General features: G+C 34.5%; 1 protein-coding gene across 10 annotated transcripts in view; it reads left to right on the top strand.

The window, feature by feature from the left end:
• RNPC3 (RNA binding region (RNP1, RRM) containing 3) overlaps positions 1 to 18918 on the top strand; it is a 79499-nt gene that overhangs the window by 23079 nt on the left and 37502 nt on the right. For 3 of the 10 annotated variants that reach the window (XM_089918871.1, XM_022584195.3, XM_030760039.2), the window contains 5 exons: positions 5422 to 5516; positions 5605 to 5663; positions 7948 to 8080; positions 8785 to 8856; positions 9897 to 15925. In XM_089918871.1, coding sequence (XP_089774997.1) covers positions 5422 to 5516; positions 5605 to 5663; positions 7948 to 8080; positions 8785 to 8844 — 347 coding nt within the window. In that variant the 3' untranslated portion in view covers positions 8845 to 8856; positions 9897 to 15925. Of the gene's footprint in view, positions 1 to 5421; positions 5517 to 5604; positions 5664 to 7947; positions 8081 to 8784; positions 8857 to 9896; positions 15926 to 18918 lie in introns of those variants that run through there. The other 7 variants (XR_002646104.3, XR_016394645.1, XR_002646105.3 and 4 more) reach the window with 6 other exon arrangements.

Raw genomic sequence — 18918 nt, 5'->3', positions numbered from 1 at the left:
TCAGTTGTTACTTCTCCTTTTTCATTTCTAATTCTATTGATTTGACTCTTCTCCCTTTTTTTCTTGATGAGCCTGGCTAATGATTTATCTATTTTGTTTACCTTCTCAAAGAACCAGCTTTTAGTTTTATTGATCTTTGCTATTGTTTCCTTCATTTTTTTTCATTTATTTCTGATTTGATTTTTATGATTTCTTTCCTTCTGCTATTTTTGGGGTTTTTTTGTTCTTCTTTCTCTAATTGCTTTAGGTGCAAGGCTAGGTTGTTTATTCGAGATGTTTCCTGTTTCTTAAGGTGGGCTTGTATTGCTATAAACTTCCCTCTTAGAACTGCTTTTGCTGCATCTCATAGGTTTTGGGTCATCGTGTCTCCATTGTCATTTGTTTCTAGGTACTTTTTATAGAATATGAATATGAATATGAATATAATAGGAATAATGAAGTGATCACTTCATTATTAAGTAGTGTATTGTTTAGCCTCCATGTGTTTGTATTTTTTACAGATCTTTTCCTGTAATTGATATCTAGTCTTATGGCGTTGTGGTCGGAAAAGATACTTGATACAATTTCAATTTTCTTAAATTTGCCAAGGCTTGATTTGTGACCCAAGATATGATCTATCCTGGAGAATGTTCCATGAGCACTTGAGAAAAATGTGTATTCTGTTGTTTTTGGATGGAGTGTCCTATAGATATCAATTAAGTCCATCTTGTTTAATGTATCATTTAAAGCTTTTGTTTCCTTATTTATTTTCATTTTGGATGATCTGTCCATTGGTGAAAGTCCCCTACTGTGAATGTGTTACTGTCGATTTCCCCTTTTATGGCTGTTAGTATTTGCCTTATGTATTGAGGCGCTCCTATGTTGGGTGCATAAATATTTACAATTGTTATATCTTTTTCTTGGATCGATCCCTTGATCATTATGTAGTGTCCTTCTTTGTCTCTTCTAATAATCTTTATTTTAAAGTCTGTTTTTTCTGGTATGAGAATTGCTACTCCAGCTTTCTTTTGGTTTCCATTTGCATGGAATATCTTTTTCCATCCCCTTACTTTCAGTCTGTATGTGTCCCTAGGTCTGAAGTGGGTCTCTTGTAGACAGCATATATATGGGTCTTGTTTTTGTATCCATTCAGCCAATCTGTGTCTTTTGGTGGGAGCATTTAGTCCATTTACATTTAAGGTAATTATCGATATGTTTGTTTCTATTCCCATTTTCTAAATTGTTTTGAGTTCGTTATTGTAGGTCTTTTCCTTCTCTTGTGTTTCTTGTCTAGAGAAGTTCCTTTAGCATTTGTTGTAAAGCTGGTTTGGTGGTGCTGAACTCTCTCAGCTTTTACTTGTCTGTAAAGGTTTTAATTTCTCCATCAAATCTGAATGAGATCCTTGCTGGGTAGAGTAATCTTGGTCACAGGTTTTTCTCCTTCATCACTTTCAGTATGTTGTGCCACTCCCTTCTGGCTTGCAGAGTTTCTGCTGAGAGATAAGCTGTTAACCTTATGGGGATTCCCTTGTGTGTTATTTGTTGTTTTTCCCTTGCTGCTTTTAATATGCTTTCTTTATATTTAATTTTTGACACTTTGCTTAATATGTGTCTTGGCGTATTTCTCCTTGGATTTATCCTGTATGGGACTCTCTGTGCTTCCTGGACTTGATTAACTATTTCCTTTCCTGTATTAGGGAAGTTTTCAACTATAATCTCTTCAGATATTTTCTCAGTCCCTTTCTTTTTCTCTTCTTCTTCTGGAACCCCTATAATTCGAATGTTGGTGCGTTTAATGTTGTCCCAGAGGTCTCTGAGACTGTCCTCAGTTCTTTTCATTCTTTTTTCTGCTCTGCAGTAGTTATTTCCACTATTTTATCTTCCAGGTCACTTATCCGTTCTTCTGCCTCAGTTATTCTGCTATTGATCCCATCTAGAGTATTTTTAATTTCATTTATTGTGTTGTTCATCATTGTTTGTTTCATCTTTAGTTCTTCTAGGTCCTTGTTAAATGTTTCTTGCATTTTGTCTATTCTATTTCCAAGATTTTGGATCATCTTTACTATCATTATTCTGAATTCTTTTTTTCAGGTAGACTGCCTATTGTCTCTTCATTTGTTAGGTCTGGTGCATTTTTATCTTGCTCCTTCATCTGCTGTGTGTTCTTCTGACTTCCCATTTTGCTTATCTTACTGTGTTTGGGGTCTCCTTTTTGCAGGCTGCAGGTTCGTAGTTCCCGTTGTTTTTGATGTCTGTCCCCAGTGGCTAAGGTTGGTTCAGTGGGTTGTGTAGGCTTCCTGGAGGAGGGGACTAGTGCCTGTGTTCTGGTGGATGAGGCTGGATCTTGTCTCTGGTGGGCAGGTCCATGTCTGGTGGTGTGTTTTGGGGTGTCTTTGGACTTATTATGATTTTAGGCAGCCTCTCTGCTAATGGGTGGGGTTGTGTTCCTGTTTTGCTAGTTGTTTGGCATAGGTTGTCCAGCACTGTGGCTTGCTGGTCGTTGAGTGAAGCTGGGTGCTGGCATTGAGATGGAGATCTCTGGGAGATTTTTGCCTTTTGATATTATGTGGAGCTGGGAGATCTCTTGTTGACCAGTGTCCTCAAGTTGGTTTTCCCACCTCAGAGGCACAGCACTGACTCCTGGCTGCAGCACCAAGAGCCTTTCATCCACACGGCTCAGAATAAAAGGGAGAAAAAGTAGAGAGAAAGAATTAGTAGTAGTAGGAAGAAAGAAAGAGAGAGAGAGAGAGAGAGGGAGGGAGGGAGGGAGGGAGGAAAGAAAAGAAGGAAGGAAAGAAAGAAAGGGAGGGAGGGAGGGACAGTGGGAGGAAGGAAGGAAGGAGGGAAGGAAGCAAAAAAGAAAAGATAAAGTAAAATATAAAGTTATTAAAGTAAAAAATAATTATTAAGAAAAAATGGACGGCTAGAACCTTAGGACAAATGGTGGAAGCAAAGCTATACAGACAAAATCTCACACAGAAGCATACACATACACACTCACAAAAAGAGGAAAAGGAAAGAATCATAAATCTTGCTCTTAAAGTCCACCTCCTCAATTTGGGATGATTCGTTGTCGGAAGGAAGGAAGGGAGGGAGGGAGGGAGGAAGGGAAAGAAAGAGGATAAAGTAAACTAAAATAAAGTTATTAAAATTCATTATTAAGAAAAAGAATTTAAAAGGAAAACAACGGATGGATAGAACCCTAGGACAAATGGTGGAAGCAAAGCTATACAGAAAAAATCTCACACAGAAGCATACAGATACACACTCACAAAAAGAAAAGGGGAAAAAATCATAAATCTCAAAGTCCACCTCCTCAATTTGGGATGATTCGCTGTCTATTCATGTATCCCACAGATGCAGGGTACATCAAGTTGATTGTGGAGCTTTAATCCACTGCTTCTGAGGCTGCTGGGAGAGATTTCCCTTTCTCTTCTTTGTTCTCACAGCTCCCAGGGGCTCAGCTTTGGATTTGGCCCCGCCTCTGCATGTAGGTCGCCAGAGGGCGTCTGTTCTTCGCTCAGACAGGACGGGGTTAAAGGAGCCGCTGATTCGGGGGCTCTGGCTCACTCAGGCCAGGGGGAAGGAGGGGCGCGGATTGCGGGGCGAGCCTGCAGCACCAGAGGCTGGCATGACGTTGCACCAGCCTGAGGCCCACTGTGCGTTCTTCCGGGGAAGTTGTCCCTGGATCCTGGGAACCTGGCCATGGCGGGCTGCACAGGCTCCCCGGAAGAGGGGTGTGGATAGTGACCTGTGCTTGCACACAGGCCCCTTGGTGGCGGCAGCAGCAGCCTTAGCGTCTCCCGCCCGTCTCTGGGGTCCGCGCTTTTAGCCGTGGCTCTGTGGCGTTCCTTTAAGCAGCACTCTTAATCCCCTCTCCTCGTGCACCAGGAAACAAAGAAGGAAGAAAAAGTTTCTTGCCTCTTCGGCAGCTCCAGACCTTTTCCCGGACTCCCTCCCGGCTAGCCGTGGTGCACTAACTCCTTCAGGCTGTGTTCACACAGCCAACCCCAGTCCTCCCCTGGTGCTCTGACCAAAGCCCGAGCCTCAGCTCGCAGCCCCGCCCGCCCCGGCGGGTGAGCAGACAAGCCTCTCGGGCTGGTGAGTGCTGGTCAGCACCGATCCTCTGTGCGGGAACCTCCCCGCTTTGCCCTCCGCACCTCTGTTGCTGTGCTCTCCTCTCCCGTCCGCCACCCACAGTCTCCGCCCGCGAAGGGGCTTCCTAGTGTGTGGAAACCTTTCCTCCTTCACAGCTCCCTCCCACTGGTGCAGGTCCCGTCCCTATTCTTTTGTCTCTATTTTTTCTTTTTTTCTTTTGCCCTACCCAGGTACGTGGGGAGTTTCTTGCCTTTTGGGAGGTCTGAGGTCTGCCAGCATTCAGTAGGTGTTCTGTAGGAGTTGTTCCACGTGTAGATGTATTTCTGGTGTATCTGTGGGGAGGAAGATGATCACCATGTCTTACTCTTCCGCCATCTTCAGAACACCCTCTAGTTAATGTTTTTAATCACCACTTTTGGTTTTTAATACTCATACTTTACAGGGAGGAAAAGTATCTCTCAGTATAATGTTTCCAGTCTATATTTATTTGTAAGAATATTTTCATTCCTGAAACTTATATGACATGTTAAATCAGTGTGGCCCACAGTCTGGAATTCTGTATTCTGGATACAGTTGATAGACCAACACAGTACTGTATCTGAGATGTATGCAGAGCAATTATTTGTCAAAAAAAAAATAGTTTTAACTATTTGGTGATTAAAAGCCTGTGTTTATGAATTTTATATCCTAATGTGATAGTTTTTTACTTCTTAATGGAGTTTTCTTGTTTTAGTATATTTTAGGAAAATATTTAGGGGTTTTAGATTGACATGTAACACATTATAATTTTTCCCATAATGGAAACAGACTTCCAACTGACATATTTTTGCCTAGAACATCTAGTTGTCAGGAAAGATGGTTATTGTCACTAAATAGGAGTAGCTGTATAGAAATTCAGAAGCCACAGTTTCCCTGAAATACTTTATTATTACATTTGAGTACTTTATTTTTACATTTGAATATATTGGTGCTGGTAGTTTGGGAGATTGACTTTAAGCAAAATAATTACACAAATATTTGGTAGCATCTTTATTTGCTTTAGTTTTTTTAATAAAGTAACTCATCTTAAAGTTAAGCTTTACAGAGTTTTAACAGAAATATTGGATAAATTTTAGTTATTCTAGATGCCTGAAAGTTTTAAACTTTTCTTCATATTACCACTTTAGATTTTTAATGGGTATTTTTATCCCATTAGTAACATTGCCATTAATTTGTATGGTTTTAACATTTTCTTAATGCTTATTTTGTCTACTTAACAGATACATTTGAATGTCATTATACTTTTTCTTTGAAAAATTGATGAAACTGTCTTAATTTTATATCCTTGTTTTGTTTTTATATAAGAAATGGAAACACTTTCAGTTTTTAGAAGTTATGAACCTGGTGAACCAAACTGTAGAATTTATGTAAAGAATTTAGCTAAACAAGTTCAAGAAAAGGTAAGTCGAAATTTATAAATTGGTTTTATTATTTTACATGTTTTTCCCCTGGCTTTCCTTATTAGTCTTTTCCTTGTTGAAATTCTAGGACCTTAAATTTATTTTTGGAAGATACGTTGACTTTTCGTCAGAAACACAACGCATAATGTAAGTGTCATGTATATTCTCAAATTGTGTTTTGTTTTTAATCTGTTAGAAATTAGCCCTTTTTTAAACATCATTTCCCCTTTAGAGATTAAAATTATATGAAGAAATTGCTCTTATCTTTTAGACATCTAGAGCAAGAGTCAACAAACTTCTTTTTAAATTGACAGTAAAATTTAATATTTTTATACTAAAATATTATGGTGTCTGTTGCAACTACTCAGTTTTGTCTTTGTGGCATTAAAGCAGCTGTAAACAATACATAAATGAATATTAATGGCTGTGTTCCAGTAAAGCATTATTTATAGAAACAGGCCTCAATCCCTAGCTCTAAAGCAGTGGTTCTCAAACTTTAACCTGTGTAAGAGCTTATTAAAACCATGTCCTTGATCTATCCCTAGACAGTCTGATATTCCAGGTTGAGATAGGGCCCATGAATTTGTGTTTCTAAAATGTGTATGGATGATGACTAAGCTGCTGGTCCAAAGATTACATTTTGAAAACTAGCATTTTAATGACTCATCCAGGAATATATAGCAGTCAGGCAGAGTTTTTTAGATTCTTACCATGGCAATAACTTCTCTTCGTTCAGTTGGGAAGGCTTCCAGCTTTATGAGTGCAAAAGAGAGGATATGATTTATAAATGATATAAAAGCTAATGTTTGGAGTTAGAATTTCATTCTTTAAAATTTTATAATTGGTTAACTCTAAAGTATGTAAGACCATGGCCATATAAATTAGAAGTAAAGAAAATTAGAAAAGGTAAGGAGAGAGACTTTTGAATGGAGGTAAATTAGAGAAATGACTGTGGTTAATTTTGCTTTAATCTTCATGTGAAACTAAATTTTTTTTTTTTCTTGGCGGTTACTGAGCCTCTCACTGCTGTGGCCTCTCCCGTCGTGGAGCACAGGTTCCGGACGCGCAGGCCCAGAGTCCATGGCTCACGGGCCCAGCCGCTCTGCGGCATGTGGGATCCTCCCGGACCGGGGCACGAACCCGTGTCCCCTGCATCAGCAGGCGGACTCCCAACCACTGCGCCACCAGGGAAGCCCGAAACTAATACTTTTAAAGTCTTATCTGGGCTATGTACCTTTTTATATAGGCATGCACAGTGAGCACCATGTCTTAAAAACCATGTCCATATTATATTCATTAGTGACAGATAAATCTTATCAGGATACCAAAAGTTTATGTTGCTGGCCATGCAAAATACTGGCCCTTTTTCTTGTTGCCGCCTTTGAATCATGATTGTAAGGGGAAAAATTTTAAAAATAATGTGTGTGTGTATATATATATAAATATATGTATGTGTCACATAGATATATATAAGTATATGTATCGTGTCTGTATATATATATACGTGCACACATATATATATATATATCATGTATATACTCTCTATTTCCAGTATTGCCTGCCATTAGAATTTGAAGGGAAAAGAAAATTCTATATTGAGAAAGCTGTACACATCAAAATGATAAATTAATAATTGTCTCCTGTTGGACTAGTCATGTGAATTTGTTAAAAAAGAATTTACCTGCATTTTTCGATACTTTAAACATTCTTTATATGCTTTTGCTAGTCTCATAGACTAAATGGTAGGCAGTACTTTAGTTATAAGTTAGTCTGTTATTTTAAGTAGTTTGAGTATAGTTTCCTCCCCCAAAATGTTGAAAAATGAATACAGTAGGAGAATAGAAGACTACACTTGGAATACAAATTCTGGTTTGTGTTTTTGGCTTTAACTTTAGCGATCGGTGTGACCTTGAAGAAGTCACTCCGTCTCTACACATCATCTGTTAAATGGTGGGTTTTGACTACACGATCAGTGAAGTCCCTTCCTACTCTGAAATTCTGGGTTACTTTTCCATAGTTCCTGTCAGCCCTTTTATTCTTGGTCGTATAGTTGTTTTTTTTACTTGAGTAAATATCAGTAGCATTAAATTGGCTGAATAAAACTGTTTAAAAATAGAGATATGAAAGAAAAACTTTGCTTTTATAGTTGCTAGTAATATGATTTTTAAATCACATATATTTATAACAGCTAAAAAAAGATAAGCACATCATCAAAATAATTCTGTAAGTATTACCTACTTACAGACTCAATTTTAGAACAGAATATAAGATATAATTTTAGAAAGCCTGAGTAATGTGCTAATCAGATAGTATAGTCATTTTTATTCTGAAATAGCAAATTTTTAAATTGTTCAACACATTCCCATTGACTTCATCAGAATTCTTTGACAATTCTTTGAGTCAAAACCGTTTTTTCTTCTGTGACTTCTAGGTTTGATATACGCTTGATGAAAGAAGGTCGCATGAAAGGACAAGCTTTCATTGGACTTCCAAATGAAAAAGCAGCAGCAAAAGCATTAAAGGAAGCTAATGGATACATTCTTTTTGGAAAACCTATGGTGGTTGTATCCTTCAAATCTGTCTGTTCCAAGACTTATGGATCAGTAGTTTTTAGGAGTAAGGGTATAATTGAAACCAATTTTTATATTATCCTTCATCTCAACAGCTGGCATTCTAGCTTGAGAATACTCAGTTATAAATATACTTAGTTGAGTCAAATGACAATGTTATTTAACTTTTTATTGGAAAATAAGCATCATGAGGTTATTAAAATCCAGCCAAGTCTAAACATTTTACTTAATACAGCTTAAAATATACATACTCATGCTAAGCCTAAGATACTATGGTATCCAGAAGTACATTTGGAATCGTTAAAGATATGACTCATTGTAGTTTTATTATCTTATATTTTATTGTATTATAATTCATATTTATGTTTGAGAATTTTAATAACAAATTATATCATTGACTTACCATCCTGCTTTCAGTAGTTAATGCAGTTTCAAACTAGAAATCAGTGGGATAAATGAAGGAGCAAAGGTCTAGGTGTAAAAAATGACTAAAAGAAAAGATAATTTTTTTACTTCTTCCCCAGATCATGGACAGCTAGGAGGCAGTCAACAAATATTTGATGAATGACTGAGTAGGAAGACAAATATAGAGATAAATTAAAAACTGTACTCCTACCCTACATTAGGAAGTTCTTGACAATTCTTTAGAAAAGATTACTTTCATGTTTGTGAACAAAACCTTAATTTTTAAATATTAGCAGTTTGCTCGATCTGCTAGACCAAAACAAGATTCTAAAGAAGGAAAAAGAAAGTGTTAAAGATTAGTAAAGGTAAGTGTGGAGATAACGTAATAAAAGGACAAGACTTTCTTGAGATTAAAATTAAGGAAGGATAAAAGCCTGAGAGAATAGTAATTCGTGTACCTTCTAACGTTTTTAAAGGATCCTCCCTCTGATTCTTTCTGTCTGTGCAGTTAATTTCCATTAAACTTCACAATTAAAACTATGGAATAAAACTTATTTGTATGTAAAAATTAAATTTGGGGAATGAATTTCATAAGGGCATTGTATATTAGTCTTTATTTACTTTTTCTTCATAAAGTAAAGCAGTAGTTCTTAAATTTTAACATGTATTATAATCACCTAGAGGGCCTGATAAAACACAGATTACTGGGTTTCCCCTCACCCCCACCCAGAGTTTCTGATTCAGTCGGTCTGCAAGGGGGTTGGGCCTTAGGTAGTCAATCATCCCTAGTTTTCCTGTGAGTAAGGGGTTTTCCAGGATACTGGACTTTTTAATGCTAACACTGGGAAAGTGTCTGCCACACCAGGACAAGTTGGTTACCCTTGGTGGGACCTGACAATTTGCATTGCTAATTACTAATTGTACACCTCACAGAAATATGTACATATTTTTTTGGAATGAAGTATTTCATCTTTCAAATAAGTAATTTTAATTCATACTTAAGTAATTTAATGATTAAAAATGGTAGAATTAAGCATTTTATATTACATTGATTTAAGAAAGATGAGTAGGAATATATTCCTTTTGTTTTTTATTATTTTAAATCTTTCTGCCTTAGTATACTGGAAGAACATGAAGTAAGTGAGCCAGAATTACTGATGGTTAAGCTGAAAAAATTATATAAAGAAAATTTTGCCTAATGTTTATTCCTTTTGGGAGGCACCTTGAATATTTGAATTTTGTTGTAAAGTGTCTATACTAGTATAGCCAGAAGTCTTACAAATACCTTAGAAGAACAGATAAAAATAAACCATTTTCAGTGTATGTTTAAAAAAATCATTTTATTTGTAAATCTAACATGAAAAATAAGAAAAAAATTAAATTGCATTCTGCTGTTCTTCTTTAGAAGCATTCCTGCGTAAATACTGCTGTAATACTGTCATACAAAGTGTATCCTTTCTTGTCGTATCCTTTTTGGGGCAGTGTTTTTTTGATTTTCCTGCAAGTGTTTTGTCTCTCCCCAACCCATTGATCCAGTTTAAGCAGTAATTTTTTTACAATGTATTGAAATGAAGTATTTTAAAAATTACCTGTGTTGATTGAACAAATCTTTTATGTGGTTTTTAGATTTGTTGCTTAATTTTCTGTGCTGTCCTTTAGGTTATGTAGTTTTTCCAGGGAAAGTTAGTGAATCAGGTCAGCTTTTTACTTGGACAGTGTATGCATTTGCTTTAACACAAATTTCATTCTTGTTTCTTCTATTTTGTATTTTCTAAACCTAATTCAGTAACATATATGTTTTCTTTTTCATGATGTATCTGGTTTAGGTGTTCTGTATATATAATGTGTTGTAAAATTTGATTGGGTTTTTTTTTCCTATTAAAAAGTACATTTGTTAAAAATTTACATAACTGGATTTCAATGTAAATTCCAAATAAGAGTAGCAGACCTTACATCTGAGGTTTTATTATCGAGATAGCAAGTAGAAGTATCTTTTTTCCTCTTTATTTTTCTAAGCAAAGTAAAACAAAAGGAATAAGAAAAGAGTAACAGAGAGGAGAATACATAATGTTGACTCAGGGTAGCTCAATAAGTGGAAAGAAAAATTCTGGTAGGTATGTAAGAGCAGTGGTTTCCAGACTAGTTGATAACCAGAACCACCCGAACAGTGGTTCTCAGTTTTGGCTGCATACTGGAATGACTTGTGGAACTTTTTAAAAAAATACTGACTAAAGAAAACTATAATAATAAACTAAAAAATATACAGATGCCTGGGTTTCTCCCCCAGAGTTTTGATTCAATGGTCTGGATTGCAGCATACATATTAGGATTTTCAGATTTCCCAAAGTATTGGTTCTAATGTGCAACCAAGGTTGAGAACTATTGAGGAAGGATTTTTACACATAAAGATTCCTGGACTCTGCCCTAGAGCTAATAAATCAGAATCTCTGGAATTGGGACCAAGAATCTAATTTAAAAAGGTCCCTTAGTAGTTCTAAGGACTGACCAGTTTGGATTCTACTTGTTAGATTAAAATGGCAAGGTGGATCCGAGATACCAACCTAACCATCTAAACTTTTATAAGTAGGAAAATAAAGCACTGGAGCCTTTACATTTCTTTCTTGCAAATCCTGCTATAAATAGTACTATGAAACCAGTGAAAAATTCTGTTAATCATTGTCATTCTGAGTACAAAAAGTTAGAGATACTAAAATTGCTGTCACTTTTTTCTACTGGCACAGTTAAAATGTTTTATTTTTTAATGTTATAAATCAGTTTCTGTGTAAGCTGTTTATTTAGACAATTAAAATTTTGTACTGACATGATTCACTAATTTTCTAAATATAAATGTTTTAGCTTTTAGTTATTATAAAACTAAACTGTTTTATAATCATGATTACTTTTAATGAATTTCTATGGTATTTTAGGTTCCATTTGAATTTTTCATATCTCTCAAGTGCTTTCCAACTTTGTGGAGACGAAATTGACCACCTGGACTATGGAACTGTGCGTAACAGCTTTTAAAGTGTATTTAAAAATTAAAACTATATGCGTTTAAATCAGTTTATTAGAGATATATCACATGTATTTTAATCATCTTCCTCATATATAATAAATTATTTTCTTTCCAATAAAATAATGATCTTAATTTTTCTTTATGTTTTATACATCAAAGAAAGTATAATTTGATAATTACATAAATTTTTATTAAGTGGCTTTATATTAAATATAAATTTTCTTTTATGATTACAAATATTGCCCATTTTCATTCTTACCTGGATACTGATGCACTTAACATTTTTTTATAGTAATCTTATTTCTTGTAATTATTCTAGGAGTGGTTTTGATTGGCTGTGAGTTTTGATGATTTTTTTTTGTTGTCGATTTTGTTTTTTTGTGTTTTTTTAGTAGTGGGGGATTTTTCAGTTTAGGGAATTTGTATCCTTGCCCTTAGGCTTCCAGTTTTGTGTCCTCCAATCTATCAGAATGTCACTCAGTGGTGTAAATGTTTCTCATATAAAATTATTCTGTTCCCTTAGTGAAGTTAATTTCAACTCTCTGTTAAGTATGAAACTTTGATATGTTTTATTTAATTTTCTCTGATTGATACTCTCCTGTGAGTATGTAATAACAGTTTTATCTTAGAGTCACGTCTTTGTTGGAATGATGTTGTGAATCATAGCTTCTTCCCTTTTACTCATAGCTTTGTGAAATAAGGCAAATGAGAAACTTAAAGATAGGAATTAGAAGAATGAGAATGTGAACCCTGGAACATATTAATATTTAGATGTCAAGTGGTAAGAAAACATCAAAGAAGAATGACTAGGAATAGGTAGAGCCAAATGAAGAAAAAATCTCAACTAGGAAGGAATGATTAAACATGTCAGGTCTGTTAATGATGCAAGAAAGATGAGTTCTGAAGACAACTCTATTAAGTCTTGCTCTCTAGGGAAGTAGAGAAAGGGACTGTTAATATAGGGGGGTATGGTATCAAGGTTTTTGTTTTTATTTTATGAAGATTGAAGATATAGCAGGTTTATGTGTTAATAGGACTAAGCTAGTAGAGAACATGATGGAAGAAGGAAAGGAATATTGCTGGAGCCATAGATATGGTGTACAAATAGAAGGGTTAGTTTTAAAGATGGGTGTGTAAACAGCTCATTAATAGTAGTAGAAGGAAGGACAGATTATATATGTCTAGGTATTTGCAGTTTAGTACATATAGTGGGAGCATATAAAAGTTTTGTTACATTTTGTCAGTGAAATAGGAAGCAAGGTCATGAAGTAGAGGGAAGAAGTGTTGGGGAAAAATGGATTGAGGAAAGAAAAGAAGATGTAAAATAGATGTTTAGGAAAGTGAGAGAATAAATAGACTGTTAGAAGAAGAAGAATTGCTAGATGTTACTTAAAATGCATACTTGAAGTCCATGGTTATTAATTTAAGTGAGATCAGTCAACATGGTTTTGTGTTTTTCTCCAGTTAAGTTTAGCCTTGGTCCTATCATTGAGTAGACACAGAGTCAAATGATTAAAGTTGGAATTTTCCCAGGTGAATACAACAAAAAGGGAGAAAGGGAAGGGTGTTGCTATAATCAAGAGAATGATGATGAAGGAGGGACATGGAAAGTAATCTGGTAATGAGCAAATTAATAAAAGGAAGTAGTTTGAGGCACAGTGGAGAAATGGTATGATCCATTGAGATTGCAGTGTGGTTGAGGATGTGTTGTAGTTAATTTCTAGAGGTAGGAAATTTGGGAGTTTGAAATAAGAGAAAGGGACTGAAATTGACAGTATTAGAGTACAGTAATTAGTGACTAAGTTCACATTCTAGAACGTGAACATGGTAGTTGAATGCAAGTGGGGTCATGGAAAGAGATGAATTGAAGAAATTGAGAAACTCAGGTATTGAAAGGGTCACCTAAGTGGATTTTGAAATTATCAAAAATTACGACAGGAGTAGTGAATCAAAAGCTAAAAAAATTTTTCCTTAGAACATTTAGATCTGTCAGGTATGCCAAAAAATATTTTTTAAAATCAACCTAAATACAACTCTGGAGTCCCTATCCTTTCACAGTGACAGGAATTTCAGCCTAACTAGTTTACTGAGAAATAGTGTATTAAAGTGGTTTTACAGGTATAGGTTCTAAATTCAAATCTTATGTGTATAGCTTAATTGCTTTATGGCGTTGGGCAAGTTCTGTACCTTTTTTTCAGTTTCCATGGGGATAGTAAAAATACCTACCTCAGGGTTGTTGTAAAGATGATCAGATGAATATAAAATACTTAAACCTGGTGTATATATATATATATATATATATATATATATTTATATATATATGTATTATATATATAATTTATATACATATAGGTATTATATAATATATATAATCTGGCATTTATATTTCATATATATATATAAAATCTGGTATTTATATTTTATATATATATAATCAAGTTTTCAATAAACATTAACTGTCATGGTGGTGGTTGTGGTGGTTCTCAACTCACCTGGTCCTGAAGGTGATGTAAAAATTCCGAGGTCTTAGATAAAACTTTAGTCATCTTTCCACCATGATTATCACTGAGATGCCCAGATTCTTCCTTGCCACACTTAGGGAGCATGAGACTATTTTGATAAGTTTAGGATCTTTGGTGTCTAGGAATTAACCTTTTTATGGATAACACACATTCCAACCCCATGACTACTTCATAAACTGAGCATGTGCCTCAAGTAAGTAAAATTAGAAAGATTTCTAGGACTTGTACAGAAACTGCCCCCAACCCATGAGTTTTTTAAAAAGTCATCATGGAAATGGAGAATTACTTATAATTTGATCCCACAGCAAAAGCCCTAATAGCTAGTCTGTCATTGAATTTTTCAGTTACTTTAAACAGTAAGTACCTTTTTCTTTTTGCTGGAGGGATTTGGCACACTGGCCAAGTGTGGGTCAAATATGTCACCTCTGAGGTGAGAAGTGAAGTTTCATATAAACCACATGAAAGGAGAGTTGGGAATGGACTTGTTCTCTAAAGGAAAAGCAAAGCACTGTGAAATCAAAAGAGAAACTTAGGTATTAGGCAGGCAAAAGCAAATGTTTTACTACAATATACAGTATATAAAACTCTTATTGCCATGTGGTTGTTTTCCATTTATGCCTTTTACAAGGGCAGGGACTAGTGTATAGGGAGGGAGGCTCCTAGGGTGTAAAATTTAAGGAGGCATATGCTCTCAGAGTAACTTCACCCTAGTCATGAACAGAATCAGCATAATCCTGATTAGGTAAATCACCAAATAAAAAGTAGTAGCATACAAGTTGCTGTTTTAGATGATTTGGAAGGTATTTGCTGTTCAAATGAGACTCCTTCAAAAATCAATGTCGAGAGATTAAGTCTTTGAAAGGAAGTAAGGGAAAGGAATCAATACCTATTAAGTATCCAAAATTCAAAAAGCATAGTACTGAGTGCTTAGGTATAGTAATTTGATCTTTACCACCCTATAAGAAGAGAACACTTGCCTTTGTGAGTAATGGAGAAGTTTAATAAAATTAGTAAGATACTTTGTTACATTTAATTTCCTTTACTAATGCATGTAAAATGAAAAATAGAGACTTCAGTAGGACTGTTCAGTAGATGAGAGCTAACTACATGTGTTAGGCACATAAAAGATAGAACTGATGATTCTCAGAAATAGAATTCCCACCCCAAGAACTTAAACTACTATATATTCTACTCTGGCATTTCCTGAAAGCAAACTGTAGTAGAGATACAGCAGTCACACAAAGGCCAGTATAGGGAATCTAAAATAAACAACAAAGACTCACCGAATACGGAAAAAGTACCAGGAAAGAGAGATCCTTTACATACTAAGCATAAGCTTTAATGCCATGGGGAAAAACTGGGAGATCAAATGAGGTATATATGATTTAATACACAAAGATTTAAAGGGATTATATTCTTTTAAAAATATATGTGTATATTTATACATATCAGAAATGAGTAAAAGGTATTTGACTACACAGGAAATTTTATTTTTTTAAGTTATGGTATAGTATCAATATACCACTTCTATACTACTTATATACCAGGATCTTTGAAAATCTAAGAATTCCAGAAGAAAATCTGAGCAACTGATTAATTTCTTTATTGTTTAAACCTTTTCAGAGCTTAATAAGATACACAAAATATTATATATTATTTATGAAGACTATCTTGCTATGGAAGAAAAAGGTGGAAGGGAAAGAGATTGAAGTTTGGGTAGTTCTGTATATATTGGATTTTTCTTTAAAAAAGATATCTGAAGACTATTTTGTCTTTATGTTAACATCTGTTAAATCTGGGGCTTGGGATATGGGGTCTGTTATATTTTTTTACACTTTTCTGTATGACAAATATATCACATCTTAAATGAAAAATAAAATAGTCAAACACCTCTAATCTAGTGTTTCTTAGCCATTTTTTGCCCTCCCCCCATCCAGGAGGATTTTTAGACTTTTTTTTTTCCTAATCATCATTTATGAAATTGTAATACCACAATATGATGTTATGTCTCTTTTTGAGCTGTGTGTATCCATCCTTTTGTTTAAAAAGAGTAAGATTTTTCTTCCTACCCAACCCCAAGAACTAACCAACAGTGAATACTTTAGAAGACAAATGATTCAGTATAACAAAACATTAATAAGTTCAGAACTTTAAATCATACAATGTACATTCTCTTGATTTTAGTTGAGTAAAACCAGATATTGGTAAAAGAAATATCTGAAAAAATGTTCAAGTTCCTAGATATTAAATAACATTTCTAAATTATATATGGATCAAAGCAGACTTTTTTATAAGAGGAATTAGGAAATATTTGAATGTAAATGAAAATACAACATCAGAATTTGGGGGATACAGCTAAGAGGGGGGTTTAAAGAGAATTTGCCTATATTAGATATATTAGAAAAGAAGAAAAGTAATAGGTTTAACCTTCTACCTTAAGGAACTAGAAAAAAGTAAGCACATAGCATGCAGAACAAGGAAATAATAAAAATAATCATAAATCAATGAACTTATAGACAGAAAACAGTTGAAAATATCATTGGAAACAGAACTAGTTCCTGAGAAGATGAATAAAGTGGAAAAAGTTCTAGCCTTACTGCCAAGGAAAACAACCCCTCCTCCCCCTCAAATTGTAAGAAGATGATATTGGAATATTTTTAGCAAATTTATTTCCATAAATTTGACAACTTTGATGAAATGGGCCAATGAAAGTGTTAAACTACCAAACCTTTTTTAAGTAGGTAACCTGAACAATTCTATATCTAATAAATTGACTTTGTAGTTAAAAATTTCCCTGGAGGGCTGAATAGCTTTACTGGTGAATTCTGCCAAACATTAAATGAAAAAGCCAACAATACTATACAACAGAACACTTCCAAATTCATATTAAGAGGCCTGCATTATCCTGGTGGTAAAAAAAGTTACAGGAAAACTACATATTCCTATTTCTCATATAGATGCACAAGTCCTCAACAAAATATGAGCAAGTTGAATCAAGATATACATTAAAAGGATTTAAATCATGACCAAGAGAAGTTTATCTTAGAAAATGCAGGCTATTGAACCTTTGGAAATCAGTAAATGTAATTTATCCTATCAATAGACTAAAGAAGAAAAAGCATATGATCATCTTAATAAGTGAAAGAAAAGCATTTGACAAAATTAAATATCCATTCTTAATAAAAACTCAGTAAACTAGGAAAAGAGCTTCCTTAAGCTGAAAAGTGTTTGCACAGCCTCCAGCTATCCTGATACTCCATGGTTAAAGGCTAAATGTTTTTTCCCTAAGGAAAGGGGAAGCAAGGCAAGGAAGGGCACCCTCACTACTCCTATTCAAAATCTCACTGACAGCCAGTGCTTAAAATGAGAAAGAGAAGAGCTATGCAGATTGGAAATTAAATTATTCCTATACAGAGATGATATGATTGTTTATGTAGAAAATCCCAAAGAATCAAAAAGCTCCTATAGTCAAGTTAAATAAGATTGTAAGATTAAAAGTAAATATGTAGAAATCAGTTATACTTCTGTACACTAGCAATGAGCAGTTAGACATTGAAATTTTTTTCTACAATTACCATTTGCAATAGTTTCAGAATGAAATAATTAGGTATAAATCTACCAAAATGTGTACAAGACCTGTATGCTGAAGACCACCAAATTTTGATAAAAAAATAAAGAAGACCTCAATAGATACACTGTGTACATGTTTCGTAAGACTCACGATTATTTTGTCACCTCTTCTCAGATACATAGATTCATTTCAGATTGAAAATTCTAGCAGGATATTTGTGTTGATATGGCTAAACTGACTTTCAAATTTCTTTGGAAAACCAACAACTAGAATAGCCAGCACAATTTTGAAAAACAGTTGTATGACTTAGATTACATACTTCTAAGACTTATTATAAAGCTAGAATAAGTAACATAGTATTTGGCAGAAGGATAGACACATAGATCACTGGAACAGAAAAGTCCAGAAATAGACCAACATGTATAGTAAATTAATTTTAGACAAAAATGAGAAGGCAGTTCAGTGGAGAAAGGTAGTCATTTAAATATAAGATGCTAGAATAATTGGACACCTGTATGTGCCCCCACCCCGAAAAAAGATGAACCTTAATACATTTCTTTCACACAAAAATTTATTCAAAATAAATCATAGACCAAAATGTAAAACTATAAAACTTCTAGCAGAATCATCTGTGTGACTTTGCTTACTCAAGGAGTTCTTAAATACAACACCAGAAATTTGATCCATTAAAAAACTAAATAGGATTTTGTCCAATAAAAATCTTGTTTGTTTAGAAGACACTATGAAGAATGAAAAGGCAGGCCCAGACTAGGAAAAGCCTTTGGGAAACATATATTTGACAAAGGAGTGTATCCAGAATATATAAAGAACTTTCAAAGCTCAGTAAGAACAAAACAAAAAGAAAAATGAACAATAAATTTGAAGACACTTCACCAAAGATTTGCAGATGGCAAGCACATGAAATGATGCTAAACATGATTAGCCATTAGACAAATGCAAAATACAACCATAATAAGATGGGACCACGCACCTATTAGAAATGCTTAAGATAAATTCTGATAGTACTAAGAGCAGTCAAGAATGTGGAGCAACTACAGCTCTCATACATTGCTGGTGGAAGTACAAAATGGTACACCTGCTTTGCAAAACAGTTTGGGGAAGTTTGTAATAAAGTTAACATACACTTACATGTGACGTATCCACAACACTTCTAAGTATTTATCCAAGAAGAACAACAAAAAAAAAAAAACCTATGTTCACATGAAAATCTATACCTAAGAGGTTTCTGGGAAGATGGTGGAATAGGAAGTACCAGGATTCCATCTCCCCACGTAGACAGCTACACCAGCAGAATCTG

Source organism: Delphinapterus leucas, chromosome 1 (genome assembly GCF_059928025.1).
Source record: "Delphinapterus leucas isolate spDelLeu-1000000601 "Yukka" chromosome 1, BTC_Dleu_Yukka2, whole genome shotgun sequence".
Classification (NCBI taxonomy): Eukaryota; Metazoa; Chordata; class Mammalia; order Artiodactyla; family Monodontidae; genus Delphinapterus; species Delphinapterus leucas.
This window is presented reverse-complemented; position numbering and strand designations above follow the sequence as displayed.